Source organism: Equus quagga, chromosome 2 (genome assembly GCF_021613505.1).
Source record: "Equus quagga isolate Etosha38 chromosome 2, UCLA_HA_Equagga_1.0, whole genome shotgun sequence".
Lineage (NCBI taxonomy): Eukaryota > Metazoa > Chordata > Mammalia > Perissodactyla > Equidae > Equus > Equus quagga.
The window spans coordinates 150,418,979-150,444,404 of NC_060268.1; the positions used below are offsets into that span (position 1 = coordinate 150,418,979).

Here is a 25,426-nt window from a genome sequence, read left to right on the forward strand (position 1 = left end):
CTCTCTCTCATTCCACCCATAAAAAAAGCCCTCTTCTGGGTCATTTCGGGGAATATTCACTCAAAACGTGAGCTACGCACTGCGGCTCGCAGGCGAGGCTGGCAGTATTCGCTTCCGACATCCTCACCTGGATACTCATACATCTTTCTACCTAAAGGATCATCGCTTGGCGGATTTAATCACATCAGCCAGTGCGTGAAGGTGCCCTGCAAACTCTTAAGAGCGCTCCTACAGTATTTCGTAGTTCGGACCTATCATCCAACACGCGAGGAAACGGGGCCCTCCACGGCAGGCAGGCTCGCCCGGTATCCCAGCGCTGGTTAAAGGCCGACTTCTGCAGCGCAACCCCGAAACACAAGCCCAGGTGAAAGCTCACCGTTTCGGACGAGCACCAAACTGCGCCAAATCTCGCGCCTCCGGGACTCGGGGGCGGGGCGGGTAGCACGAAGTATCGCGAGATGACGGCGTTTTCCCGCGAAAGAGAAGCGCGCGTTTTTCTCTGGCCGGGGATTTGGTGAGAAGACTCGGACCGGCAGCCGCTGTGAGGATATCGCGCGCGGTGTTGCAGGCGCTGAGACCAAGGGACCTGGTTCTAGAGTGTGTGTTTAGCCATGCCGGCACAGCGGCCCGCGAGCAGCGGCGGTGAGTGACAAGAACCTTCTTCCGGGCACGGGCGGCGGCGTCCCGGGCCGGGGGGGTGCAGCATGGAGGCTGCAGCCGAGCTTCAGGGGAAGAGCCGACCCCGGGCAGAGCCTGAGGAGGGAAGGAAGCTGTGGAGAGGGCGTGGAGGACTCCCGGAATGGCACATACGTGCGTGATGGAAGAGATTTTACTCAGGGGAGCTGCATTTTCCTCAGCATCCCGGTTTGTGAACGGGTCCAGGCAGCTTAGTGACGTTGGGAAGACCTAGGATGTCTTCTGAGAGGTGATGCTGGCGTCTCCGTGGGTCTTTTGCCTCAGATGCATGTGGGAAGAGGAGGAAGATTGTTTAATGTGGGAGTTGAGTAATTGGCAGTTTTCTAAAAGTGCAGTTTAAAAGCCTTCTGCCCTCTTAGGGTCCCTGGCTCCAGATGTGGCTGAGCGAGTGGAGCCCGCCGTGATTACCCCAGCCATGCTAGAAGAGGAGGAACAGCTTGAGGCTGCCGGACTTGAGAGGGAGCGGAAGATGCTAGAAAAGGTAATTTAGGAATCAAGTTCATCGTCGTTAGAGCCGGGAGTAACCTGCTGCTTCCTGGGAGGTGTGGTTTGTGTTCCTAGGTTGACTAGTCTGGTGTTTTCATAAACCTGGAAACGGGCTTTCTTTTTTATCTGTCTGTGTGTTTACAGATGCTATCTTTGAGAAACCTTCGCACGTGCTTTGAGTGATGCCTCTAGGAGATGGAGTCTTAACTCTATAAAGTGGCCTCATCTCTCTTTTAAGTGAGCATCTCAAATTGCTTGTTCAGCTATTATAATTCTTCCAATGTCGGTAGTGAATCCTCTCTAGTAAATTCTCTCAGTGGTGTTTTCCACCTAAGTGATCAACTTGCTTTTTGTTTTCTTGGTTTCTTGGGCTAATGCTAAATAAGATTCCTTTAGGTAAAACTTGGTGTACTTTTTTTGATGATAAGTTATTGTGGTTTTCTTGCACAGAGTATCTAGTTTGTAGATTACTAAAAGTAATTTTTAACTGCTTGAAAATTCAATTCTTAAGTATACTTCACCTCAGTAATCAAGTCCTACCCTGCTGCTTAATTATTGGGTGTAAAAGAGAAAGAATGATGCCATCGGCTAGTAGGTACTACCTACTAAGTGACTTTTTTTTGATAATATATTTATCCTCAATATTATGATGACATAGGTACTTTTGAAATCTTTTACATATGAGGAAACTGAGGCAGTTGGGGGTCACACGCTAATGAACTCAAATTTGAACTCCACCGGTCGCCAGAGTTCTTGTCCTTAACCCTATACCTCTCTAAGGAAATATACATTGAATAATATGATGCAGTTACATATCCTAGAACTTAAAATAGCCATTTCTAATTCATTTTCAGTCCTTCCGTGAATAAAGCGTAGAGCTCTTTTCAGTCCTTCTGACACAAAGGTGTAATATGCTAAAAATCTGGTAGTATTGTCATCTGTTGTCGTTACATTGCTTTTTTGTAGAGGTATTAAAAGAATTTATTAATTTTTGCCCTTGACACTTTTAGTTATTCCCTAGGTGACTGGAGAGAATTCTAAGAGTTAAGTCTCTTCCTACCTGTCTTTGGAGGCCAAAAACTCACTATGCAAAAGTAAAGATTCCTTTTCTTTTTGGGAGAATACTGTATTTATGGGCATATATTTAGAAGTACTTAAGAGAGGTAGAGCCAGCTTAAGTTCCTTAATGGGAAGCATTTACTTTCCTTTAGGAGACTTTAAGTTTTGTGAAGAGCCTGGAGAACTACTTTGACATTCATTTGCTGCAGTTATCTTCTTTGGCTTTTTACCTGCATTTGCTTTTGAAAGAAGTCATTGTTAGTCTAGAAGAGTAGCATTCGTGTATATGTAGTGGGGGAGGGGAAAAGGTAAGAGTTGGGAGATTTCTTGGAGAGGTAAAAGGAAAATAGTTCATATTGTGTAGACTGAAATATAACTCCCCTCCTCCTCATCGCCTAAATCTTAGAGTTGGTGATGGGAGAGATAATGGGGTAGACAGTGGGGAATTGGTGCTGTTGGTGTCCATTGGCATACTCTTTCACTCTAGTCGTCAAGAGATGCTCCTTGCCAGGCACTCAGTGCTTTCCACAGATGGAGCTACAATTTACCTTAATAAAACAAACAATAAAATTGTTAAGTCAAGAAAGAGTAATGATAAATAAGATTTACTACAAAATTATTTTGAAATAGGGAAGATTGGGTTTAAAGGTTAAACATTAGCATAGTATTAATTATGTTAATTATAAATTATTGTTCCATGATGGCATCTTAAAACTTTAATTACTTAAAAAATTATGCTAATTTATCCTGAACAGAATTTAAGGTAGCAGATATATCTAAATTAAGTCCAGAATATTTTAGCTAAAGTTTTAAACAGATTAAGAAAGTTAAAAATTTAAGAATTCAAGGGGCTGGCCCCGTGGCCGAGTGGTTAAGTTCGCGCTCTCCGCTACAGGCGGCCCAGTGTTTCGTTGGTTCGAATCCTGGGCGCGAACATGGCACTGCTCATCAAACCACGCTGAGGCAGCGTCCCACATGCCACAACTCCCACATGCCACAACTGGAAGGACCCATAGCAAAGAATATACAACTATGTACCTGGGGGCTTTGGGGAGAAAAAGGAAAAAATAAAAAAAACTTAAAAAAGAAAAACTTAAGAATTCATCTTTATGAAGTCTAATTTTATATCCCCATTTATAATATCTGCCTCATTCGTTGACTGCCAGGTATAATCGCAGAAGTATAGTGGTAATGATAAAAGAAAGGCTGTCCTAAAAGAACTGAAAATACAGTCTGATAAGATGTTAACAGATTATCTGCACAGTAGGATTATGGGTGATTTTTTTTTAATATTTAATTTTTCTGTAATGCACATGTGTCACTTTAGACTTATTCTTAGACATCTTATTGTCAGTGTTTTGTAATAGAAAAGCAGTTTATTTTGGAAGAAAAACTAGAGAGAGGACATAAGATCTAGGAAATAGAAGCCAACATACAATGGTGTCTGAGTTGCAAAGTCAGTCCTTAACCACTAAATTAAACTTAATTAGATTATGCTAACTTTAGCCCATGCGAGTGTGTGCATGGACACACACACGCACACCCTTACTCTGTCTCAGGAGTGGCGTTGCTGGTTGGTGAGGTTTGCATGTATTTGGCTTTAGTAGATGAATTTAGCTCTCACTTGACTCTCTTCAACCCACTTGATGCTTTCCTTTGAATTCAGATTATACTAGGTTGGCAAATTATGAACTGGAGTTGGCCTGTGCTTAGTTATGTAAGTAAAATGTCATTGGAACACAACGACGCCCATTTGTTTACATATTGTCTATGACCCCTCTTATCCAAGAAAAAAAGCAGAATTGTATATTTGCAGTACAAACCATATGATGCTTAAATATTTACCCTTTGGCCCTTTACAGAAAAAGTTTGTGGACCACTGAACTATATTATTTATTTGTTGCTTTTATTTTTTCTATCTTGTACTCTCTGGTATTTTTCTTTTAAAATATTTAACTTTTAGCAATGTGAATTAAGAGAGGATTCCTCCTCAGCCACTAGACTATTGTAGACTCTTAGAAATCACTCAGTAAATAAATCGTGTGTAAAAGTAACATGAAAAGCAACGGTTTGTAATTGGAAGGTATACAGAGGTGAAAGATAAAGCTAAGAGTATGGCAGTATGACAGTAAGAAAGCAAAAAGGTGAGGGGAACACAATACTGAGGTGGAAAGAGATGCTTGTAAGAAATCATCCATAGATTTAGCATGTTGAAGTGTTTTGACAATACACTTTTTAAGTTCTACAAATAGATGTTCTAATCCCTAGCCACTGAGGTTTTTTCATTCTAATGCTCTTTTGAATAAAACTGGTATATAAGAATTTTCTTTTCTGAAATCGTTTGCTTGTTTAAAAACATAAATCCACCTTGAATTAAATATTTACTTTCTAACTTTAATTTCAATATTTTAAAAATGGATCCTCAGCTCAGTAGATGCCGGTAACCATATGTCCACTGTCCTAAATTTCAGTATTTTGGTATCCAAACTACATCTTACCAGATTGCCTGTTGAACCCAAGAATCATATTTTTCAGCTATTTGTTCTAGTTTTTGGTTTGGAAAATAAACTATTTTTAGTAAATGAATTTAATATTGTAAACTTTTTTTTTAACTACAGGAAATATATTAAACCTAGAGAGCACTTATCTAGCCATTTTTGTTACACCTTATGCAAAAAAAGTCAGTGTACATCAAGATAACTTAATTACGGGGAAATTTTCTCTTTGGATAGGCTCGCATGTCTTGGGATAGAGAATCCATGGACATTCGGTACCGTAGACTTCAACATTTGCTTGAAAAAAGCAATATCTACTCCAAATTTTTATTGACTAAAATGGAACAGCAACAATTAGAGGTATGTATAGGTGATTGTAATCAATTGATTACAACCAGTAGCTTAAATTTTTTAAAAAGTTTTGTTGAAATATAAATTACATACAATAAAATGAACACATTTTAAAATGTACTATTTGATGAGTTTTGACCAATGTATAGACCTGTATAAATAACCATCAGCACAATCAAGATGAAGAACATTTTCATCACCCCAAAAAGTTCCCTTGTCTCAGTGATCCCCATGCCTGGACCCCGGCAACCACTGATAATCTGTTTTCTGTCACAGCAGATTGGTATTGCTTTTTCTAGAATATTATATAAATGGAATCATATGGTAAGTATTCTTGTGTCTTGCTTCTTTAGCTCAGCATGTTTTTGAGATTTACTTATGTTGTGTCTATTCAATGGGTCATTCTTTTTATCCCTGAGAAGCATTCCATTGTATGAATGTCCCACCATTTATTTTTCTTTTTACCTATTGACTGATTTTTATCCTGTCTAGTGTTTTTTTTTTTCTTTTGGATGCTGGAAATTGTGAATTTTATTTTTCTTAGTCTTTTTTTTCCTAAATTGCTTATTGAAATATGATTGACATAAACTACATACATTTAAAATGTACAGTTTTGTAAGTATTGACATACATACACCCATGAAGCCACTACAATCAGATATAATGAACATCATCATCAACTCGAAAAAATTCTTCCTGCCCCCCCTTTTTTATTGAGGTATAATTGACGTATTAGTTTCAGGTGTACAATGTAATGATTTGATATTTGTATATATTGCAAAATGATACCACAATAAGTTTAGTTAACATTCATCACCATACATGATTACAAATTGTTTTTTTATGAGAACTTTTAAGATTTACCCTCAGCAACTTTCAAATATGCAATATAGTATTATTAACAACAGTTGCCATGCTGTACGTTACATTCCCATGACTGATTTATTTTATAACTGGAAATTTGTACCTTTTGATCCCCTTCACTGCCCGCCCCCCAACCACCAATCTGTTCTCTGTATGTAAGAGTTTGTGTTTTGTTTTTTTTTTAAGACTCCACATATGAGTGAGATCATGTGGTATTTGTTTTTCTCTGACTTACTTCACTTAGCATAATGCCCTTAAGTCCATCCACGTTGTCTTAAATGGCATGATTTCATTCCTTTTTTTAATGGCTAATTTCCTGCCCTCTTCCCTGTTTTTTTCCTGAGGAAGATTCACCCTGAGCTAACATACTGGCCAGTCTTCCTCTGTTTTGCATGTGGGTTGCTGCTACAGCATGGCTGCCAAGTGGTGTGGGTCTGACCCCTGAAACCGAACCCTGGCTGCTGAATCAGAGTGTGCTGAGCTTAAACACTAAACCACTAGGCCATGGGGTCAGCCCCTCCTGCCCCTGTTTAATTCACTCCCATCCCTTATTCCTGTCTTCCCTCATTTCCAGATAGCCACTGACCTGCTTTCTGTTAAAGATTTCATTTACATTTTCTGTTGATGATATGTTCTTTCAGCTTTTATATGTCTGAAAAAGTCTTCGTTTGTCTTCATTTTTTGAAAGATGTTTCTACTGGGTAAAGAATTGTTTTTCTTCACTGCTTCCTTTTCCTTTCCGCCGTCCTCCACCCCCTGCCCTGCCCCCACTCACTACTCTAATGATGTTTCACTGCTTTCCAGCTTACATTGTTTCTGACAAAGCTAAAGTCCTTACCAAGGCCTTACAAGACTGTAAGCAATGTGGCTGCCTCCCTCAACACCATTAACTTTCACGCTTCGTTCTAAGAGTGTTTCCTGCCTTTGGGTCTTTGCCATGGCTGTTCTGTTTGGAACCCTCTTCTCGCAGGATAGCAGCATTGCTTGCTTCATCATCTTCAAGCCTTGGCTTAAACATTTTCTCAGTGAGGCCTGCCCTGACAACCTTAAATAAAGTTGCTACCTGACACCACCTCCGCTCTCACACTCCTGATCCCCTTTACCTTGCTCTGTTCTTCCCATTGCACTTATCTAGAATACTATATAATTTATTATCTACTAGAACGTATGAAAATTTAAAAACTTGTGCAAATTTCGAGACTACAATAAATCCCTGTGTCCCCATCATTCACATGTAACAATTATCAATCAAGATTTTGCTCCATTTGCTAAGTTTTTTTCCTTTGTTGAAATCCCCTTTTAAAGCTTTGTATAGTAAAAAGAAACACAGATGTAGAAAAACAAAACAAATATCAAGCTTAGTGAGTTATTATAAGGCATATACCCTTTTGACCTCCTCTTAGAAATGATTTGAATCCTTTTGTGTCTTGCTTTTAAAGCTTTGTTAGGGTGCATATGGAACAGCTTTTAGTCTAGGAATAACCCGGTCCCTGTACAGAGCACTCTTTTTGATGCCCTGTGTGTTAGGAGGCCTTTCTGCTTTGGATGACAGGAGTGTGAACTGTTCCTGATCCCTTATGAGCACAGGGGATTGTTCCGTCTTCTTTCTAGTGGCTCTTTTCCTGGCCTTGGTGTTGCTACACTCATGCACTGATGGGTACTTAGCCTGAAGACTCGGCCTCAGATCTTCAGAGCTTTCTTTGTGCGCAGCTCTCCTTCTCTGGTGCTTCATCCTGGATATGCTAGCTGCTCTAAGTTTTGTGCTCTGTCTCAACTCAGGGAGACGGTTGAACTCTGTTTGGATTCTCCCTCTATTATTTGCACTTGGAAATTGCCTTTAACCTGGGCAATCAGAAGATTGCCCTCATTTGTTTCCTTTGTCACTGTTACTGTCTTTTGCTGTATGTTGTTTGAAAACCATGGTTTAATTATTTTACCTGGATTTTAGTTGTTTAAGGCAGGAGGGTAAATCTGTTTCTTCTTGCTCTCCAAAGGCTTGAAGTGGAAGTTCTCCATTGTTTTAATTTTTATATAGTTTGTTTGTGAATATAAGTTATTTGAGATGTGTTTTATACTTTGCATTTTCCATTTGTGACATTAAGAAAAAATTATTTTACAGGAACAGAAGAAGAAAGAGAAATTGGAGAGAAAAAAGGAATCTTTAAAAGTTACAAAGGTAATATGTAGTAAGCTGGAATATTTTGTATATGTTACCTTAAATATTAAAGAGATTGTTTTTGACTTTATTGATCATCTATTTAATTTCAACCTTCTTTATCTGATAACCTATCTTTGTTTCAGGTTGCATAGAAATGTAAGATCTGTTTCTCAGTCTTTTAGATATGAAAGGAGAGCTAAAGAATGACCCCTTTCAGTTTCTTATTCTGTGGACTGTTTTTGGTAATAGCAAAATTTTACTTTCTGAACTGGAAAAAATCTGCAACTGTTTTATACCTCATAGCATTTTATTAGTGGCCAGCTCTCTTGGAGCTTGTAATGATTACTCTTTCTCCTTCATGCCTCCAACCTCATGTCAACTTGCAGCTATGACAATAATCTAAATTTGTGTCTTGTGCATAGCTCAGCAGTGGAGCCAAAGTTAGAGCAGAGAGTGTATCTGCTGATATCATTTCAGATAATAGAGCATTCATTTAGACTGAATTCAAATAGCCTGAATTTTAAATGTAATCTTTTTGGGGAATATGTTTTAACATGAGGCTGTTTAATGCCGTATTAATGGGAATTGTATAAAGAACAATTGTGCTAGTGAAAAGAGAAATAATAAAGGCAACATTTATTGAGTACTTACTGTGTGTCAGGTATTAGAACAATAATAAATAAAGTAAATAAGTTTTACTTGTTTTTCTTTATTCTCAAAACAGCCCTCCTAGGTAGAGGTATTTTTATTATCCCCATTTCACATATAAAGAAGCTGATGAAGGAGATACACTTCATCATTATTTGTAGATTCCATATCTACCAGTTAACACTTGCTAAAATTTATTTGAACTTCAGAATCAATACTCCTGTTTTTGTGGTTGTACACAGACATGTGCATGTGCAGAATGGCAAAGAAATTGAGTCTCCCAGTACACAACATTTCCAGCTGAGCTCACAGTAGTGATCTGCTTTATTTAAGCGGTCACACTGCAAAGAAGTATCCTTTTTGTGGTCTGTTTAACGCCACGATTTTTGCATTTGTGCTTTTTGTTGATTTTGCTGTTTAAAGTGGCCCTAGCCACATTGTACTGAAGTGCTGTCTAGTGTTTGTAATGCAGAAGGGCTGTGATGTGCCTCATGAAGGAAATCCATGTTAGATAAGCTTCCTTCAGGTGTGAGTTACAGTGCTGTTGGCCCTGGGTTCAATGTTAATCAACGTGTATATTAACTAAGATGTCTCTAAACAGCAACACACATGAAAAACAGGATTATGTTTTGATTGATGAAAATGTGACCAGAGGCTTACAGGAACCTAAACTTGTATTTCTCCTAGAGGCAGTGATTCACTGGTCACTAATTAAGTATTTGCAGCAACGTTATAGAATATAATTAGTGTGAATGAGAATTGGCTGTAACTTGCTGAAGGTCACATATCTAGTAAATAATAATGCCAGAATTTGAACCCAGGGTTAGTTTCAGACCCCACACTTAACTTCTATACTAAACTGACTTTATTAGGAAATATGAAAATGCTAATAGGCAAAATAGATAGGGTATCTTTAAGTACAATTACCTTGATTCTTAGTGTGGTTAGAGGTGATGTTAAAGTACATGGTAGGTAATTTTGCAACAAAAGCAATTCTTGAAAACTAATATTTGACTCGGTTGCTAGTTCTAAGGACTTATTTTGGGCTTTTGAAGAACATATAATTTTACTGGCTTAACCGTTTACTCCCTGTTCTTCAACCTGTACATTCAAACCATCTTTCACTTTTGTCCAGCTAACTATATACCAGGGTTTTGCTTTTTTTCGCTTTTGTTCTAAAGGTGCCAACCATTAAATTCTACCTACTCCCATCTCGCTAGTCCCTTTTGGTGTTTTCTCTTAATCTGTTACCTTTTTTACTTCATTTTTTTTCTTATTTCTTTGTCATTTTGATTTCATATACATGCTGTCTACCTGTTCTTAATCATCTTTTCCAACTCTTGCTTTGAAACTTTGTTTTTTAACATCTCTTCCTTTTCCTTATTTCCCCTAAAATTTTTTAGTCAGTATTCTCTTTTATTTCTCTTTTTAGTTGTATTTAACTTATAAATTTTACTGAAAATCAGTGCTTCTTCCATACCATACGCATTGAATATCTTTGAGCATAAACGGACAGTTACAGAAGATGTGCATGGTAATTTCAAAATAAAAATGCCTTCTATGTTTAATTTTGAAATTTGTCTTCTTAAATGGAAGAATATTGAGGAAAATAGAGTCTTTGGGAAAAAGTAGAGGGATATGGTTACAAAGAAGTTATTGTAGGGAAATACAGAAAAAGATTACATGTTGGTAGGTATAATGGTATAATATGCACAAAAGAGTTGTGGATGTGGTTCAACTCCAAGGAACATTTACTTAATCAGTACCTTTTAATATGTAATACCATAGAAGTCCTTAGAAAAATAATATTCTAAATCCTTGTTTTATAGGGTAAAAATTCCATTGATGTAAATGAGGAGAATCCAGGTAAATATCCTTGTTCTAGTTTTGAAGAATATGTGTTTGTATTTTTGCTTTAATTACTGTCAAACATAAAATGATTTTTTTTATAGTTATGAGAAAGAAAAGAGGAAGAGAAGATGAATCATACAATATTTCAGAGGTCATGTCAAAAGAGGTAAAAAAAACAAGGGGGAAGGGTACATAAGATTCCATGTTGAGTAACACCTACTGTGGGTTTTGAACCACATTAAAGCTGCATGGATCGCTCTTACTTGCTTTTGAGCCTGTTAAGCGTTTTAGGGAAGAAGATGGTCTTGTCTTCCTGTTTGTTAAAGGAGCATGAGCTTGGCTAATCAGAAATTATAATTTCTTGTAACCTCAAAGCCTTACCTTTAGCAGTTTGATCTTGTTTCTTGTTGAAGACCTTTAAGGAGCTAAAATCATATATTCATTTCTAAAACCAGATTGCTTTTCCACCTTCTCACTTGTTACCTCATAAAATAGAAATTAAAGAGCATCTTCAATTATGACAAACCTTAAATATTCCTTAAGCATATTTTAATTCATTACATTCTTATATTTAAAAAAATTCTATCCTGAGGCCAGCCCTGGTGGCCTAGTGGTTAAGTTCAGTTCACTGTGCTTTGGTGGCCCAGGTTCAATTCCCTTGTGTGGACCTACACCACTCTCTTAGCGGCCGTGCTGTGCTGCCAGCCCACATACTAAAAATTAGAGGAAGATTGGCATGGGTGTTCGCTCAGGGGGAATCTTGCTCAGCAAAAAACCCAAAAAAACTAAACTTATTACCTACTGCATTTTTATTCTAGCTGAAATTCAGGCTCTTTAGGTCTTAATAAAATATAAAATTTCACATAATATTTGTCTTTAGGGATGTGCTCTGATTTTTTTTTTGTTTTCATTTAAAAATAATAATCAGGACCCTTTTCTTTTTAAGGACTGGCACCTGAGCTAACGACTGTTGCCAATCTTTTTCTTTTTTTTAATTTAATTTAATTTTTTGAATTCTTCTCCCCACAGCCCCTCAGTATATAGTTGTATGTTCTAGTTGTGATGTGCCTCTGGTTGTGCTATGTGGGATACTGCCTCAGCATGGCCTGATGCCTGGTGCCATGTAGGTGCCCAGGATTTGAACCAGTGAAACCCTGGGCTGCCGAAGTGGAGCATGTAAGCTTAACCACTCAGCCACAGGCGGGCCCCAGGACCCATTTAATTGATTATGGAACATACTCAGCCTGCAGTTTATTAATGAGATTTATTGAAGTTTAGTTGATTGCTTTATCACTAAATGCAATCACTTAAGTGTAGCTCTTAATATGACTCATGAAATGTTTGTGGCATATCTGCTGTGGGCAAACTCTGTCCTAAGTGGATAAGATCAGTTAGAAAGAAAGGTAAACACTGTCTTTGCCTTAGCCCACATCCAGTGAGAAATATATAGAAGTAAGTAGTCAATTATAATTGGAAAATTGGACGCTATAGAGCATATAGTGAGGCTCTTAAATCAGGCATGAGGTTCATAGTTTTCTTCTGGGAAGTGACATCTAAGTTGAAACTTGAGGGGTAAAAGTTAAATCCTTTAAAGATGGCAGGGAGGTTAATAGGGAAAGAGTTAGGAACAGGGAAAGCAGTAGGAAAGTATTTTAGGAAGAGATAACTTTTGACAAACTTCCAGAGGCAGGAGAGATCCTGGCAAGCTCAAAAAAGTATATTTGGCTCTGGTTTGTATGTAAACGAAAGGGTGGTGAAGGATGAAGCTGTTAGAGGTAAGCAGAGTGAGGAGTTTAATTATGAGGTTTAATTTTTTATAATACTTCATAGGTGGTGGTGTGCTTATGTTTTGATTCATTACAAATTGTTCTCCAAAAAGCTTCACCTTATTTAGTCACTTAAAAACAACTCTTCTAGCAGTTCCCTATATGAAGTACCTTGAGCCTTAGAATATGAATAATCTGTATTTCCCTAATACTTTACATACACGCATGACACATGTATGTGTCTCTCAGCCACTTACTGACATGTCAAGTGCTTTTCCTGCTCATCTTAAATTTGAGGTACGCTTAAAGTTTCTTGAATGTATCATATTATTTTATCCTCTTTGTCCTCTGCACGTGGTATTCTCTCTGCCTGAAATGTCCCCATACTCGGTCTTTAATGTTTATGCGCCTTATGACAGTTTTTTAGGTAATTTGATATAACATAATACTCTCCTACGTCACCAGGTGGCGCTCAGACGTTGCTTATCTCCACACCCTTAGCATCAAGTAGATAACTTCAAAATCAAAACACTTTTATTCTGTATTTTTAATTTATTTGTCTTTTCATCATGCTCCAGATTGCAAACTCATACATCTATTCACAGAGGCCTAAATTGTAAAGTGGGCTGGAGTTGGGACATTTGGGAGTGAATCCTTGAATAACGGGAGAGCCCACACCTTGACTCTAGAGCAGTGTTTGGAAAGCTTTTTCTCTAAAGGGTTGGATGGTATATATTTTTGGCTTTGAGTAGTTTTGTGGGTAACTTAATCAGGCCTGAACTTTGCCATTGTAGCCTGAAAGCAGCCAGAGACAAACTAAACAAATAAGCCTGACTTTTTCCAGCTATTTATAATTGGAAATTACAATAATAATAAATAATATTATATTAAATATAATATATTTAAATTAAGTATATTAAAATATTAAATATATAATTATAATAATATAATTTAATTTATAATTATAATTGGAAATTGACTTATTCCAATTATTTATAAAATCAAGTTGCCAACTAGATTTGGTCCACAGGCTGTGATTTGCCACTCTGTACTAGGAGTGTTGCCATGTGTGAATTGGGACTTAGTCTATTCAGGTAAACTTTGATTAAAAAAAGACAACTGGAAAATTCATGAATAAATATCCCAATTTTTAAGTGTTGCTGAGTAATTCAGAATTTTATAAGACACCGTTGGCTTAATTTTGCTTAGGGTCCACCAGTTTGAGTCGTCTGTATTTTAATTACTTTGAGAACCTTCTCTCCATTTCCTGGCATAAAATCAGAACAGAATAAATGTTTGTTGAGTAAATAATTGAATGAACTACATATATTGTTATTTTGTTTTTGTTTTCTTAATGTTTTAGGAAATTTTGTCTGTGGCTAAAAAAAATAAAAAGGAGAATGAGGTAAGAGATTTATAATAGATACTAAATTAAGGAGTCGTATTTCCTTCCGTAATTATTAGCCCCTTTCTTTTAATCACCAATGTACATTTTTTTCCTCACTAGTTACCCTATTTCATAGCCTTAAAAAAAAAAATACCCATTCACTTCTTTATCCTAACATGATTCTTTCTTATGTATCAACTTTAGGTGTCCTATTGCATGTTTCTTAATGTGTAAATATTAAATTATGGGTCCTTGGGAGTCTAGCAATGATACAAGTGCCTGTAACCGTATGCATATATATGTTCCACAGCTTGTGGACACTATCAGGGATGTTAATCTGGTTGCTGGCCTTAAAGATGTTCTTTGGTTCTGTTTGGGAAGGCTTGATTCCCACCCCACTCCCATTTTATAGAGAGGTTCCTTCTTATCTGAGTATTTACTATCCAAGTCCCTACAAGTACAGGATTTCTTAGGGAAGCAAAAATAATTATAACATGAAAATGTTTACTACGAGATATGAAGTAAATTAATTTACCTATCAAAGATTAATAGGCCCTTGGGAAAATTGATGATTAATTATAAAATCAGAGAGAATCCATTTGGCTTTCATAATTTTGTCCACTATTTATGCCACAAAAGTGCATTGATTTTTGTTCAGCATAAGGGTTAATTTATGATGGAATTATAACCCAACCATGTTAAATGTAAATAAGATTACATGAGCATATTTTAAATAATATTTAGTTGCATTTTTAAAGATAAAGGCATAATCTAATCTTATATCAAGATTTACTGTGGGATTTCCACCTCATTTTATAATATACAATAAATATGCTGTTCTTGTGTTCATTCTGATGAATTTTGACAAATGTATCCATCTATGTAGTCATCATCCAAATCAAGGTATAGAACCTTTCCATTATGGTAAAAGGATCCGTTGTATCTCCAGTCATTTCCCTAACCCCAAACCTAGAGGCAGCTACTTTTTGATTTCTATCACAAACTACTTTTGCCTGATTTTTTAACTTCCATCACAAGCAAGTTTTCATACAAACCAAATAACAATATTTTATTTCCTTCTACTTTTCAGTCAACATGACTGAAGCACATTTATGTTGTTGAGTTTATTACTAGTTGGTTTCTTTTTGTTGCTGAGTAGTATTCCATTGAATGAATGTTATAATTTCTTTATCCATTTTCTTGATGGGCATTTGGATTATTTCTAGTTTGCGACTATGATGAATAAGGCTGCTATGATAATTTGTGTAGAAGTCTTTGTATGGACATGTTTGCATATTTCTTGAGTATGTACCTAGGAATGGAACTGCTGGATCATATGGTAAATGTATGCTGAACTTTATAAAAATGCGTATCTTTTTCCAAAGTGAACACATCGTTTTACTCTTACCAGGAGTGTGGAAAAGTTTCCTTTCTTAGTATTGCTAGTATTTCATGTTGTTAGTCTTTTTAATTTTAGCCATTCTACTGAATGTGAAATGAGTCTTGTGTGGTTTTATTTTGCATTTTCTTAATTTCTAATGATGCAGAGTATATTTTCACATTCTTAATGCCTGTATGTTTTCTTTTATAAAGTTTCTCTTTATTTCTTTTGCCCATTTATTGGGTTGTCTTTTTATTGTTGATATGTAAGATTTCTTTATGTATTCTGGATACATGTTCTTTGTCAGATTTATGTACTATATTTTCTTTCAGTTTGTGGCTTGCCTGCTCATTTTTTTAATGATATCTTTTAATCATAAATTTTAAATTTTGTAATAGCTCAATTTATCACTTTTTTTCCTTTGGGTGATTGGTACTTTTTTGGTCTTGTATAAGAAATCATTGCCTATCACAAGGTTGTCAAAATAGTCTCTGTTTTCTTCTAAAAGCTTTATGGTTCTGGGTTTGATGTTTAAATGTATAACTTTATCACAAAATAATTTTATATATGGAGTGGTGAAACTCAAGGTTCATATTTTTCCACATGAATATGCACTTGTAGCATCACTTATAAGACTGATCATTTATAAGACTTTTCCCTTTAAATTGACTTAATACTCTTTTTCACATTCTTAAAATGGAGTTGTGGACATTGCTAGCCAGTAGAATCTATCATTGGTCATAAGTTGGTCCTGAGTGTCACAAACAGATAAACTGACAGTCCTAAGTGTGATAGAGTAAGTTTTTAAACTACTTTGCCCCTTTCCCTTCAACGAGAGTAGTTACTTAGATGGAAGTAAATGTTTCTATGTTCCTTCAAAGGAAAGTTATTTCTTTTTTAAAACAGACATTCTCCATTATCTTTGTTATTGGTGAAGGAAATTATTAAGAAAATAGTTTAATAGGGCCAGCCTGGTGGCGCAGTGGTTAAGTTCGCATGTTCTGCTTTGGCGGCCCTGGGTTCGCTGGTACAGATCCTGGGTGCAGACCTATGCACTGCTTGTCAAGCCATGCTGTGGCAGGCATCCCACATATAAAGTAGAGAAAGATGGGCACAGAGGTTAGCTCAGGGCTAATCTTCCTCAAAAAGAAAAAACAAAAACGAAAACCTCCAAAAAACAAACAGAAAAAAAGAAAATAGTTTAATAATTCTTGGGTAGCATATTTTAGAGGTTTGGAAGGTTGGTACAATTGTAAAGATCATTTCAAAAGTGTGTGCCTATAATCTATAAGGGTTGTTTTCAGAAGTCGTTTTTCAATGACATTGCATTTGTGAGGGTGTGGAGGTAACTGTCTTTAGGGTTTTATTTAACATATGGTTTTATTTCTCCATAATTAATGGTTATAGGACTGGGTAACTTGTGACGTGTAGTTACATTTTCTGATCAATAGGGGGTTGCAGCATTATGTATCAAACTTCTAATTAAACTTTTTTCTTTATAGGATGAAAGCTCTTCATCTAATCTCTGTGTAGAAGATCTTCAGAGAAACAAAGATTCAAATAGTATAATTAAAGATAGATTGTCTCAAACGGTTAGACAGAATACTAAATTCTTTTTTGACCCAGTTCGGAAATGTAATGGACAACCAGTACCCTTTCAGCAACCAAAACACTTTATAGGAGGGGTGATGCGATGGTACCAAGTGGAAGGCATGGAATGGCTTAGGGTAATGAATTCTCAATTTTAATTCAAGATACTCGTTCATTTTTATTATGATCTATTAATGTAGTGTAACACAACTTGAGTCATTCCTTCCGTGTTTTACTGTTATAAGTACAACAGGCATTTGTGTGTAAATATTTTCTAATTTATTTTCCTAGAGTAAATTTTTAAAAGTAAAAATTATCCTATTCAAGGCTACCAACACATTTATGGCTTTGATAAATGGCTTCCCACCGTCGTTATTATAACTTATTGTATGTTGAATATATCAGTCTCATAATTACCATCTTTAGATGAAAATAAGACATAAACTATAAACTAATTCAATAGGTGTTTATATCAGAGTTTAAATGCAGCATATATTATTTTGCTCAGATGCTTTGGGAAAATGGAATTAATGGCATTTTAGCAGATGAAATGGGATTGGGAAAAACAGTTCAGTGCATTGCTACAATTGCGTTGATGATTCAGAGAGGAGTACCTGGACCTTTTCTTGTCTGTGGCCCTTTGTCTACGCTTCCTAACTGGATGGCTGAATTCCAAAGATTTACACCAGAAGTAAGGCATTTCCTTTCATTAAATATATTACCACTTCAAATGTTTTATTCTGTTTTGTTGGCAGAATTAAATTGTAGATCTTACTAAAATTATATTGATTTCTGCATAAACACAATTACTTGATTTATCCTTCAAATCTCAGCAATACCTACTTTAGGTTTATATAGCTGAACAGTTATTAGTAATCTCAGACATCTTGCCAAAAATATCCCTGGATGATTTTCAGTGCACTGGATAATATGATTCACCAGAGACCTAGTTAGAATTTATTTTTAAATTCTGTTTATTCTTAGTATGTAGTATTCTATATTAGTATATATATGTAGTATTCTATATTAAACTTCTTATGGTATAATATGGCATATATTGGATACATATATTTTATATATATATGTATGGTGTTTTCCTTCCATACATATGGTTGCCTTAGTCACATCCTGTATTTATGAGTAGTATATATTCCAGAAGTAGCTTTGCTGTCTACCTCACCTTACTCTAGATTTGTTTTCATGGGTTTTTAATTTTCTGATAGGAGTCTAATAATTTATTAGAATTAATTGACTGATTTTGTTGTAGAAAAATAGAACTAAGATTAAGTTATCTTTTTTCTCTTGGAAAATGATTAATTTTACATTTTCCAAATCGTTGATATTTACATTGTTCTAAAGTTTATTATAAATCAATGTAAAATCTTTTAGATTCCTACTATGTTATATCATGGGACCCAGGAGGAACGTCGAAAATTGGTAAAGAATATTCACAAACGGAAAGGGACACTCCAGATTCATCCTGTGGTAATCACTTCATTCGAAATAGCCATGAGAGACCGAAATGCGTTACAGGTATAGATGGTCTTCATTGGATTCTTTATAATCCATAAATCACATTTTTCTTAATTCATTACACCTTTTTGCCATCCAGTAGCATTTTGTTTTATTTTTTCTGATGGAAGTAATAGATTGTATTGTGCATATTCCCTTGGAAACTGGAGGTTTATATTAACAGAAAGATTGAGATGAAGGTTGTAGTCTCTAACAAGAAAATTAAAGCCTATGGCACTTGAACCTATAGCCATGATATCATTTTAAATGTATTTGAATCAGCCAGACATAGACCTAATCTGTGAATATATTACAGATGTCTCTGACTTGTGGTTTAAGTGTATAGAGCTTTCTTATCCATTTAATTTATCAAATTAGGATATATGAAAACAAGTTATTTTTAGACTGTATTATGAATCTTATGGTATAACATTTCCGTAACTGTTTTTCTTCATGTTGTAGGTATTTATTTATTAGTGCCCAAGTTATTATAATGCAGTTGGAAAACTGACCTTCTCTCGTTGCTTCTGTCAATTCATTTTTTTAGTGTTTTGAACCTCTTCCTCAGTGTTCCACCTATTTTACATATGGTTCTTTACTGCTTTGTTTTTCCTTTCTCTGACCAGTACATGGAATTTTACTTGTGTGATGTAGGAACTTTAGAATATGATTTGCAGTTATATTGTTTTTTCACAGTAAAAGTAATGTATACTGCTTGTAGAAAAAAGTAGTGTGCAGAAAGACTTAAAATTCTACCAGACAATTACTACTGCTCTATTAAATAACTATTGTTAATAAATAGATATAATTTACATACTATGTGTTCTTTCTTAAAACTTCTGTGTTCTATTAAATAATATAACATGAAGACATTTCCAATTATTTATACTGTCCCTACCAAGCCCAAATTGAAACATTAAGTGTCCTGGTCAATTCCATTTGCCAGTGGCATTTACTGAGCTTATGTTATTATATCAAGCATCCTAACTTTAAGGGTTAATGGCATTTCGGGGTGCAGGGCTCCTGTTCCTGAGTGGCAGCAGAGGTGTCTGAGTCTACTTCCTAATTCATTTTTCAGGTTCCTCATCATTTCTTTTTCATTGTATTTTCTCTTCTCTTTTTTGTCTCTTTGTTTATAAAGTTTGTTTTATATTTTGTTGGGCTTACTAAGGTAGGTGTCTTATACTGAGAGATTATTTAGGTTATGTGGTTTGCTATAACACCAGAAAAAAGTCCCAAGCTTTTATTAAAGTAATCATAGAGGCTGCCCCGGTGGCGCGGCGGTTAAGTTCGCATGTTCCGATTCTTGGTGGCCTGGGGTTTGCCGGTTCAGATCTCGAGTGTGGACATGGCACTGCTTGGCACACCATGCTGTGGTAGGCATCCCATGTATAAAGTAGAGGAGATGGGCACAGATGTTAGTTCAGGGCCAGGCTTCCTCAGCAAAAAGAGGAGGACTGGCAGTAGTTAGCTTAGGGCTAATCTTCCTCAAAATAAATAAATAAAGTCAGGATATTATGTAAAAAATGTCTCTTTTTCTGCTATGAATGTATAAAGTAAAATGCAAAAGATGTCCCGTTTCATACTCTTCATCCAATTTGCCAACCCAGTTATCCAAGGATACCTACACTTGTCAGTTTGATATTTGTATTTTCCAGAAATATTGCATGTTTTTGTATTTTTTACACAATAAAATAGATTTTCTCTGATCAAGATAAAAGAGAAAGCACAGATAATAAATATGAGAAATTAAATCAATTTGCATGACAACGAAAGTAAATGGATGCCTTTCTATGAAGATGTAAGTGGTTAAAATTAGCTGCAGAAGAAAAGGAAAACTTAAACCAATAACTTTATAAGAAATTGAGAACACCATCAGACTAAAAGAGTGTCAATCTCAGATGTAGGCCTCAATGAAAATTCTAATGCTATTTAATGTTTCAGAGTGTATGGAACTAATGAAAGCTTTCAGTTCTTTTTTTTTTTTTTAAAGATTTTTATATTTTCCTTTTTCTCCCCAAAGTCCCCCGGTACATAGTTGTATATTCTTCGTTGTGGGTCCTTCTAGTTGTGGCATGTGGGATGCTGCCTCAGCGTGGTTTGATGAGCAGTGCCATGTCCGTGCCCAGGATTCGAACCAATGAAACACTGGGCCGCCTGCAGTGGAGCACGCGAACTTAACTACTCAGCCACGGGGCCAGCCCCTCAGTTCTTTTTAAGACTAATCAAAAATTGACAAAGCGTAGGAAGGAAAACTACAGACTGCTTTGACTAAAGACTGAATGGAGAAATCTTAATTACATAATAGCAGGTGGACTTTAATTATTAATTCATGGACAAGTGAAGTCTATTTCAGGAACACAAGTATACATCAATTTTAGGAAATTTATTTATCCTATTAGTAGATCAAAGGCAAACATGATCATCTCAATAGATACAGAAATGCTATTTGATAAAATTGAACATCCGTTCCCTAAAAAAGTTTTATTTTTAGAGTTGTTTGTAGGAAAAATCATGAGATTATCATTTAAAAATATTTAACTAAATTCCTTTTCTAGCATTGCTATTGGAAATACTTGATAGTAGATGAAGGACACAGGATTAAGAACATGAACTGCCGTCTAATCAGGGAGTTAAAACGGTTCAATGCGGATAACAAACTTCTTTTGACTGGTACTCCCCTGCAAAACAATTTATCAGAACTTTGGTCATTGCTAAACTTTTTGTTGCCAGATGTATTTGATGACTTGAAAAGGTAGGTGAGCCATTTACTTAACTATTTTCTGTATTTTTCTAACCTCAAAATCTGTGCTTTTAGTTAAAATTAATTCCTTTCTTCTTGTTAGCTGTGTTAATTAAAATGGTAGCTTTTTGGCAGGTTCTTTGTGGTATATATATTACATGTTCTGTGTGGTGTTTTTGTTTTCCACCTTTGAGGAATAATTGATTTACATCACTATGCAAGTTTAAGATGTTCAGCAGGATGGTTTCATTTACATATTTTGTGGAATAATTACCATAATAGGTTTAGTTAACATCCATCATCTCATAGATACAATAAAAAGCAAAGGAAAAAAAAATCCTCCATGTGATAACTATTAAGAGAATCTGTTCTCTTAACAGCTTGCATATATATCGTACAGCAATCTTAACTTTGGTCATCATGTTGTAATTACATCCTTAATACTTTTATTGTAACTGAAAGTTTGTACCTTTTGACCACCTTCCTCCAATTTCCCTTCCCCCTAGATGTTTTACTCTTGACAGAAATGATGTGAAAGCAGATAAATAAAAGATTATTTTAAAGTGTTTGTTTTGATTAATTAAAAGAAAACTCTTGAATGCTACCTTTATTTTTATAAGGCTCTTTCTTTATTGTCTTGACTTTGTGAAACACTTTGAGATGGGTTTTTCTCATTTTATCCTCATAAGACAATTCAGGAGATAGAGAAGTTGAATATATCCCCTATCTCACATAAAAGAAAATCCAGGTATGAAGTTATTAAAAATAAGACTAGTTAATGCCAAGTGCAAAAGTAAAACCAGGTTCTCCCGGTTTAAACCTAGTGCTTTTTATTCTAGAAGCTGTCTTGGCTTATATCATAATAACCACAAAATAAAAATAGTTTTTAGAAAATAATTAGCATGCTCAGAATGGAAGAGGAGATAGTAGTCTTAACAGAAGTTAAAAATAATTAAGATGAAAATACCAAAATCAGGAGTGCAAAATAATTGATTTATACTTATTTTGGCATCATTAAAGAAAGAAAGTTCACTTAATACAAGAAAGTAACTTTTAATGTTTTATTTTGAGAATATATTCTGCCTTTGGTTATCAAATATTGGCCCAAGGTCAGGCAGTCTTATTGGATGTCTAGGAAACATTTATTATTGATGGACAAGGTTTCCAGGTCCTGTGCATTTCTACTGAGTTACAACATCAAGGTAGGAGCTGGGAATCTGAATTTATAAAACGTGCTTCAGGTGACCAAAGTTTGTAACTACCTGGTCTAAATACCGCCTAAATGTTATCAGCATTTTTGCCAATAGCACTTAACCAACATTATAGCCTGACTTAGTATAGACTGTGAGAACTATTTAATTGCTCATTTTAATAGTTTTTTTTCACATTGTAAAGAACTAAGGCTATATGTTAGGTAATCACTGCCAAGGTATGTATATGTTGTATTTTTAAAACATTGGTTCTAGCGGGTCATATTTATACCGAAAGAGAGAGATCATATGGCCTTGGCTTTCAGAGATACTTTTCATTTCTATAACTTTATTAAAGTGTTTCATAAAATATGTACCCTAGGATGTGAGGGCGATCTGGCTGGGACATCTGTCAACCCATTGATCACCAGGGTTGATTCAGCTTATCTGTTGGTCAGGCTGCTGTTGGGTGTCCCCTTCCTTCCTCACTGCTCCATGTTCATCCCTCCTGAAGCTACACGCTTGGTCGAAGAGGATGACCTTCCCTGGTAGAGGAGGATCCTTCTTCGGTCAAGGATATGCAAGTAGCTGCACTCTGCGAGAACCTCCAGACAAGCTGTCAGGGTCTATTCGTAAGAGAATGTAGGGTAGTCAAGCTTCCAAGACTCCAGATACATCCAAGTGAGGGACTGCATGTAGCAGTCTGACTTAAAAAAGAAGGGAAAAAATGTACCTTAATGTTTGAGTTTCATATTATTGTAAGACGTTAATGTATTTATAAGTCAGGAAAAATGTCCACTTTAAGAAAATATTTGCTTAATCAAGAATGTAAAATGTTAATATAATTGATTCGTGTGATAGGTTAACTTCTAATCATTTCTTTCTTTTACAGCTTTGAGTCTTGGTTTGATATCACTAGTCTTTCTGAAACTGCTGAAGATATTATTGCTAAAGAAAGAGAACAGAATGTATTGCATATGCTGCACCAGGTTTTGACTTTTTTCTTATTCTGTTTACTATAGACTCAGAGAATAAAAAAGGAACCCTAGTGATCAGCTGTTCATCCCTTCGTGGTAGATTTAGAAAAATTAGGGCTGGCCAAATTTAACTTATTCCGCTGCCCTTCCCCAACCCCACAAGTCACATGGCTTTATAGCAGAACTGAAGTGATTTTTAAAATTTTGCCCTTTTCCTGTATTTTAATTTTATCCCTAATGGTTACTGATATTTGTCAGCCTAAAAATGAAAATGAGTGGTTTTTATGCAATGTTTGTCAATAATATTTGTATAATTTCTGTACTTGCATGCTCCGTTCTTACTGTTTCCTGCAATCTCCACCCATCTTTCCTATATTTACTTTAGAGAAACGTAATCTTTCAGAGATCTCCTAGTCATTTTCATATTTGGGCCCCAAAAGCTTCTCAGTTATGCTTTGACAATTTTATTCAGTCTTTTGTAATTTTTTTTTACTTCAAAGTTTATACTACATATCCATGATAAAAAAGGAAAGAGTAAAGAAATCAAAAGTAAAAATATCTCAAATCATACTTCCGCTATCAAGTTATTTCCATATTTTTCTTGATGATTGCCTATAGGTCTGTTTGTTTCTGGGCTGCTGTCTACAGATACTTTTTTCTTAAACTATTCGTAATGTTCTCTCTTTCTTTGGTCAAGTTTCTCTATGTTTGGCTCTATTCCTGTGGGGTATTTCAGTACAGAGCCCTAAAAATTAACTTTCTATTTGTAAATCAGTTATCAGTTTGTATTTAGAGATATGGCTATAAAGGATATAAAGTGATTTTAAACAAGTTTGTGTTTTCTTTTGAAGACCTCAGCAGTTTAATAATGATATAGTTATTACTTCTGTGTTTTATAAATGTGTAAATCACTTGTCATCACACAGCTAATGAAGGAGGGTAATTTTAAGTCTGAAGTTTTAGAACTTATAGAACCTTTCATGTCTACATCTCTGGATTGGTTGGTTCATTGCTTTTCTACTAGTCCAGAGCCTGAAGTGGTAGGCTATAAGTTTAACCCTAAAAGTACCTTATTTCTGCTTTTTAAAATATTCAAGATATATTAGTTTGTTTTTTTCTTAAAGATTGACACCTAAGCTAACAACTGTTGCCCATCTGCTTTTTTTTCCTGCTTTTTCTCCCCAAATCCTATCAGTATGTAGTTGTATATTTGTGGGTCCTTCTAGTTGTGGCATGTGGGATGCCGCCTCAGCATGGCCTAATTAGTGGTGCCATGTCCGCATCCAGGATGCGAACCAGCAAAACCCTGGGCTGCCTAAGCGGAGCATGCAGTCTTAATAACCACTTAGCCACAGGGCCGTCCCCCTAGAGATTTTGAAAAATTAGTAAATTGTGAAATGTTATGGATAAATTTTATGTGTTATGTGGTGGTCTGGTCTGGGAAAATTTCAAGGAGATGTTTTATCTCACCTTTCAAGACTTGATGATATTTATATAGGAAACATGAGAGAAAGAAGGGGTTGAGGGGTACATGGAGAGAGTATTCCCTGAAAACATACGAATGTTTAATATTCACATGTTTTTTCATGTTTAAATTTTAGATTCTAACACCTTTCTTACTGAGAAGACTAAAATCTGATGTTGCTCTTGAAGTTCCTCCTAAACGAGAAGTAGTCGTTTATGCACCGCTTTCAAAGAAACAAGAGATCTTTTATACAGCCATTGTGAACCGTACAATTGCGAACATGTTTGGATCCAGTGAGGTAGAGTGTGGATTTGAAATATACTGTAAATGACAGTTAGCATAGAAAATTTCCTGGTTGATTTCAGTTTAATGCTTATCACTTGTTTGCGGGACTTTTTGAGGGCGCATTTCTATCTGGAGTAGAAGGCATAAGGCCAATAGCAAAAGTTGTCTCCTAGTAATTCTGTAGTCCTACTAAAATTCAAGTGATGGCTCATGGATTAATTGCTTTATAGTCATCGGGAGTGCTTGTTAAAAAGTTTAATCACTGGCCCAGATTAACCCTAATCATGCTATCTGGGGATGGACTTGGAAATATATTTCAGGAAGCACATACTATACCAACAGCTTGCCAACTAGACCAATCCCCCCAAAATACATAATCCCTTCACAGGAGGTTAGTGATAGCCAAAAAATTTAATAGAATGTCCTATTTGAAAGAAACACCTTCTTTAGTCACTCACCATATTACAGGAGATTGAGTGGAATGTGATTATTTTATAACTGAAAGTTAGGAGACCTTTAAAT

General features: G+C 35.7%; 1 protein-coding gene across 2 annotated transcripts in view; it reads left to right on the forward strand.

The window, feature by feature from the left end:
• Nucleotides 1–498: 498 nt before the first annotated feature.
• HELLS (helicase, lymphoid specific) overlaps nucleotides 499–25,426 on the forward strand; it is a 40,835-nt gene continuing 15,907 nt past the window's right edge. For both annotated transcript variants that reach the window (XM_046655325.1, XM_046655326.1), the window contains exons 1-13: nucleotides 499–642; nucleotides 1,056–1,177; nucleotides 4,974–5,096; nucleotides 8,071–8,127; nucleotides 10,587–10,623; nucleotides 10,710–10,774; nucleotides 13,738–13,779; nucleotides 16,645–16,869; nucleotides 17,241–17,423; nucleotides 18,122–18,265; nucleotides 20,803–20,999; nucleotides 23,070–23,166; nucleotides 24,756–24,917. In XM_046655325.1, the coding sequence (XP_046511281.1) occupies nucleotides 612–642; nucleotides 1,056–1,177; nucleotides 4,974–5,096; nucleotides 8,071–8,127; nucleotides 10,587–10,623; nucleotides 10,710–10,774; nucleotides 13,738–13,779; nucleotides 16,645–16,869; nucleotides 17,241–17,423; nucleotides 18,122–18,265; nucleotides 20,803–20,999; nucleotides 23,070–23,166; nucleotides 24,756–24,917 (1,485 nt within the window). In that variant the 5' untranslated portion in view covers nucleotides 499–611. The remainder of the gene's footprint in view (nucleotides 643–1,055; nucleotides 1,178–4,973; nucleotides 5,097–8,070; nucleotides 8,128–10,586; nucleotides 10,624–10,709; nucleotides 10,775–13,737; nucleotides 13,780–16,644; nucleotides 16,870–17,240; nucleotides 17,424–18,121; nucleotides 18,266–20,802; nucleotides 21,000–23,069; nucleotides 23,167–24,755; nucleotides 24,918–25,426) is intronic.